This window comes from Pelobates fuscus, chromosome 7, assembly GCF_036172605.1.
Source record: "Pelobates fuscus isolate aPelFus1 chromosome 7, aPelFus1.pri, whole genome shotgun sequence".
Classification (NCBI taxonomy): domain Eukaryota; kingdom Metazoa; phylum Chordata; class Amphibia; order Anura; family Pelobatidae; genus Pelobates; species Pelobates fuscus.
In genome coordinates, this window is record NC_086323.1 from 86,366,910 (window position 1) to 86,372,909 (window position 6,000).

Consider the following 6,000-nt stretch of genomic DNA (forward strand, 5'->3'; position numbering starts at 1 on the left):
CCCAGCTGCCGGCCACGGCATGATGGACAGAGCCATGGCACCGCGTACATGTGCTGCAGAGACATTGGTGTGCTCAACTACAGGGATGAGTAGCCGGAGTCCCAGCATGTGCAGAGGTGGAGCCACATCAGCCGCGGTCGGAGACGTGACGAGGGACGCCCAGGTAAGTGTAATTGTGACAGTATGACAGTTGTCAAGTTACCTGTAATCATAAAAACTCATAGCTAAACAGAAGATAAAAAGTTATTTTAAATTATCAGAATCTTGAGAAATTTTATTAAAATGTCAAGAAACAACATTAAAATTATATAGTGTATAAACTCCTTAGCTAACTTCCATAAAAGAGCAAGCTCAGCAGTACCATTTTTTCATCAATTTATTTTAAAGATTATTTAATAATTATTTGTTTTTTAGAGTTATATAGTGCCAACAAATTCTGCAGTGCTGTACAATAGAAGGAATACAGATAATAAATAAGCATATACTGAAACACATACACGTACTGATACAAAAGTAACAGATAACCCTGCTTGAAAACTTCAACAATCTAGCAAGTACAGCAGGAGGCGCAGGGTAGAGTTGTGCATTCTGGGTTATTCCAAATTTCCAAACGTTGAAAAGCCATATAGACTAATAACAAAACAGACAATGGACAAACAGTTTTGTTTGTTTTGTGATTCAGATTTCCATATGAGGCGACAAAGAAAGAGATGGATGGAAACAAAAGATGATGGTGAAGGACTGATTTTATTCACAGCTCATGTGAGAAGTGATCAATATAGATTTGTTACTGTTCCTCCTTTCCCCCCTCCCCCCTCTGTTGGTTACTTCTTCTGTAAAACGTAGTAGGAAAATATGCCTATCAGTGTACTTCAACATATATACATAATATTTCTAACAAATTCCATTATCTAATATCTATTATTCACATGATACTTAAAAATGCAATCTGATTCACTTTTTATTTTTATTTTTCTCTCTAGCCGAAGACCACCTCCCTCACCCACTCGGACAACTATTATACGTGCATCGGACCCACCACTCTTAGATTAATGTTTACATTAAGAGTGAGAGTATAGTAGCATTCTCTGTAGCTCATTCTTGGTAACACTTCAATTTGCTCAAGTAAAATCTATGCTTGTGTGGGTATGTAGTTCTGTGGCCAATCTACTATGGCAATGTGCACCTTTGCCCTTTTTTGTCGCATGGCTGAACTGCAAAGCATTTCACCGTCATGTGAAGACATTATTAGACTCTGCTGTGGATTTCCCTCTCAAGCTTGTTTTAGTGGTTGAAGAAGACCTGCATTACTGTACTGCTTCCTAACATTGTGTATTAGATTGTGTCATCAACATTACCTTATATTTTTCTAACTTGTTTCTGGTCATTTTTTCTTCTATGAGTGTAAACTAGCAAAGCCACAAATTACCTTTAACTTTGTATTGTGGATTATTATTTTTTTTTCATTAATTCTTTGGCGACACTCAGGATCATTATGTTGTATGTGGAGCAAAGAAAATCTTATTTTCTTGTGTGTATTCCTACTGGTCATTTCTAAAGTTTTGGTTATTTTCTGGGTGTTGGAGCACTAACTACCTTAAACTGAAGCAAATATATTGAAACACCTGTAGTAAGCATTTAGATGTTACAAACCATTTAATTGAACTAAATATAAAATGGCTTAAAATCAAACAATGTGTGCTAATCGTATCTCGTGCTAATCTATTAACAGTTTTATTACAGGGTACATACTTAGCGTGTGCTCCTTGCCTGTAGAATAGACTGTACCACATTTAGCCTGAAGTTTGTATTATGTTTGTCCTGTATACTTGCAATATTTACCACCATCCACTTCTGAAAATGGAATATGTTCATGTATCTAATTCATATGAATAAAATCTAGATAACATCTACAGTGTATTGTTACTCTTTGTATTGTAATGGAGTCCATAAGTATTTGGAGGGTGACATAAATTGTTTTACTCTGTAATCCAACATTTTCGATTTAATACAGTGACTTTGGTAACATGGGTCACTCTATTTTAACATACCACACAGGATATTTGGACACACCTGCAGATATATTCTTGTATTTCAGCCTAACATGGCCTTCTTTATTGACACTGCAATGCCTGTCATTGTCTCTTAAACCAGATGCATTTTTTTTTTAAGTTTCTTAAAATGGAAAGACTATGTAAAATTAGGATGTGATTATTCCTTCCTGAGTCAAGAGTTATTCATCTAAATGCCCCTGAAATTAAAGCTGACAGTCTACACTTTACCCCTTTAGTCATTGTTCATTCTTAAAGCAATGTGCTGGAGTACAAAGTCTAAAAACGCAATCTGTATTAGTGTACAAACACTTAAAGACACTTAACCCCTTAAGGACACATGACGTGTCTGACACGTCATGATTCCCTTTTATTCCAGAAGTTTGGTCCTTAAGGGGTTAAAGACTTTAATCTATATTGGAGGGTTAAGAAATGAGAACATGTGATGAAGCAATACAGGGTTTGTAAAACTGGGGTAGGTCGAAACACTAATTAGAAAGTTAGAGTGAAGGGTGTTGGGGTAAGACATTGTAGGCTGAGACACAAGGTAAAAAGGTTTGGGAAAATGTCCAAGCATTTGAGATCAGTTTTGTAACATGTCACTCATTACTAGTATAATATCTGTGTAAATCAAGGTTCTGTAGTATGTAGATTTTGACAGAACTGATTGATTTGTGAAAAGGGGGCTGGTATGGAAGTGACAGAGGGAGGACTTGAGTTGGTATAAAAGAGAGAGAAGGAATGAATCACATGGAGGGGCTGAGATGAAGAACTGACAGCAAAAACTCGAGCAGAGAAAACACAAATTAACTCATTGACCAATGAAAATATATGAAACTGTAGCAAACTTATATGAAAATAAAGAAATATAAAATTGAAATGAGGTAAGAGATTGGACAAAAATGCATAAAAAAAGAAACCAAAACTAAGAGTAAATGGAGGGGCCAAAAAGCAGATACAATTGAAGGGACTAATATGAAGAAAAGGCAGTACAAAAGGTGGACAAGAGTGAATTCAAAAGCAGTGACCATGGAAAAAAAAAGAGAGTATAGAGGGAAGAAGACTGGAGGGGCTGAGATAAAGAAAGGGAAACACATGGGGATAAGACGGAATTGAAAGGAACACCCCAAGCACCATAACCACTGCTATGATGTCTGGAAGACCCCAGATAAATTAGCAAATGGTAGTACTTATTTTGGGAAGAAGAGGGGGTGGAGGGGGGCAAGAGTGCTACAGTGCACTTTAGTGGTTATGGTGTTTGGATTGTTCCTTTATCGAGTGTGACCAATAATAAAAAAACTAAAAGAAAAAAGGGAAATGAAAATGTGGAAAAGGTGAACAAAAATAGGACTGGCACTAAATAATCCACCTCACTGCTTGGACAGTTTTACTAGATGGCATATGGGGTACTACTTCTCACAGTGATGCTTTCAGTAAAGGCAACATACACTATAAACCACCCATCACAAAGGGGTTAAAGTAATGAAGCTAGTAAGTCTGCGGAGATCTTCTGAAAGCAGTATTTCCTAATTAGAGGACAAGGAACCATTTAAATGGAAGTATAAATTTAGCAGATCACTCCTATTTTAAACCACTAGAGTGCAGTGTTTCTCCAACTTTGTGGATAGTTAATACAATGTAAAACAAAAATCTGCACACCAGTCAAGCCATAAGACTTGCTTTTCCCACAGAAATCACACATTTGCAGTGATGTTACTACCACAAAGGATTCTGGGTGGGCAAATGCAAATTAGTTTAACAAAGAATCCAACTTTGTGTATGATGCTTTCATTCTGCTTGTTTTTTTTTTTTTTAAAGGACCATTAAATGCACCCCGTCCACATCATGTCAATGAATTGGCCCGGGTGAAGTTGTTGTGTCATTTTCACGCTTCAAGTTAAAACATTGTCATTTTGCAGAAATGACAATGCTAAGTTTTAAGAGTTAAACACACCACTAGTGTTGAGCGTCATCAACAGCAGCTCATAGGAAAGCATCGAATTCAAACATTTCCTATGGTGAAACTTAGAAATGCTCACATCTCTTGTTGCACATGCGCATCAGGTTTAAATGCTCCTGTACGAGGAACATGTGATTGGACCATTGCCGGAGGGCGCCACGCCTCCTCAATGACGCTGCAGGAAGAGAAGATGTTTGCAGCGCCGAGGGAGTCTCAGCATTGAAAAAAAAGGCAAGTATAAACTTTTTTTTTTTTTTTTTTTTAAACTAGTTAGGGATAGAGACACTATAGTGCAGGGAATACAGGTTTGTATTCCTAACGCTTTAGTGTTCCTTTAAGTTACAGTAATTTGTGACATTTAGAGATGTCCCGAATAGTTCACTGGCGAATAGTTCCTGGCGAACATAGCTTGTTCGCGTTCACCACAGCGGGCGAACATATGCGATGTTCGGTCCGCCCCCTATTCGTCATCATTGAGTAAACTTTGACCCTGTACCTCAGAGGCAGCAGACACATTCCAGCCAATCAGCAGCAGACCCTCCCTCCCAGATCCTCCCACCTCCTGGACAGCATCCATTTTAGATTCATTCGGAAGCTGCATTCTTTTTTTTTTATTCTTTATTTTTGAAGTGCAGTGAACATACACGTAGTGACAATGACATATGGTGAAATGCAAAACGTTGGAATACAGACTTAGAGTTATGAAACAAAATGTCAAGAGAAACTGCACATTTTTAAAATATAAAACAATCATCCTAGGTAAACTTGTCTTGATATAAGTGAAAAGCATGGCATAGGGAAATCGTCAGACATGTTGAGAGTGTTCGTAAGTTTGAATACACATGCTTGAACTGAAGAGGGGTAAGGGGATTAACACCACCAGCTATAGATCAACATGTGTGAATCGGAATATCAAAACTAGAAATAAGTAGACTAAATACCTCTTAGTGAGTGCTGTTAAATGCTAGACAACTGACCACCTCATAACAAGGGCATTTTAGATTCTCAGCAGCAGAGATGTTTTACCCAATTCCTCTGACATGCTTGAGAGAGTGGTCGTCTCTACTCGCATCCATGTGCCACTTAGTAGTGCTTCCACCACCTGCCGGGTGCACCAGAGGATCGCTCAAACCACGAGGATCAGCAGGTCGTTGCATCAGCACCCTTGCTCCCAGAGCCCAGTCCACTGTGGAAGAAGATGCCTGGTCGCCCCCCAGCTTCAGTATAAGTAACCTGTGAGGTTCTGGGATCGGTCCTGTTCAGTCGTGGGCGGCTGATTGGCGTGCCATCCCCCTGGCTTTCTGTTCCAAAGGAGAGCACAATGCTGGGCCACCTCTGGAGATCTCTTCCATCCTAGGTGAGGTGAGTAGCAAAGCCCTCTGCCGTGATTCAATCCGATTCCAGAAGGCTGCACAGAGAGCATCAAAGGCTGCATGGAACTTAGCTTCCCAGTGTGGGCTTGATTGCTCTGTCGGAGTGGCACCATCTTAGCTGTGACACGATGGCTCGTTTTGTCAGGGTGAGTAGTGGACATTTAGCCTTGTGGGTTACATAGCCTTTCCCTGGTGGGGACTGGGATAACACCCACCGGTCCAGAGGGAGGGGGGGGGGGAACGGGGCTGTAGATATGAGGTGCAGACACAATGAGAGCTCCAGGCCGGGAGATCGGCCGCTTCTCCCTGCCACAGAAGCCCCAGAGCAGATAGGCCGCAGGACAGTGCGTAGTCATAGGCTGCTACAAACTTGATCGGGTAAGCTCCCTGGTGTTCAGTGCATAAGTGTTCAATGAGCAACCTCCAAAGGTATTATTCCCTCTGTGGGTCTCACTTTGCAGACTGTATGCAGGGAGCTCACTTCATGCACGTCCGTCCGCAATGCTGGCCAGGCCCCGCCCCCCCGGAAGCTGCATTCTTAGTGAGAGGAGGGACAGTGTAGCTGCTGCTGATTTAATAGGGAAATCGATAGCTAGGCTAATGTATTCAGTGTCCA

General features: G+C 40.4%; 1 protein-coding gene across 2 annotated transcripts in view; it reads left to right on the top strand.

Annotated features, from left to right (window-relative positions):
• Window positions 1–1,907, top strand: part of DNM3 (dynamin 3) — a 404,911-nt gene extending 403,004 nt beyond the window's left edge. For both annotated transcript variants that reach the window (XM_063426168.1, XM_063426167.1), the window contains one exon: window positions 984–1,907. In XM_063426168.1, coding sequence (XP_063282238.1) covers window positions 984–1,053 — 70 coding nt within the window. In that variant the 3' untranslated portion in view covers window positions 1,054–1,907. The remainder of the gene's footprint in view (window positions 1–983) is intronic.
• Window positions 1,908–6,000: the final 4,093 nt, after the last annotated feature.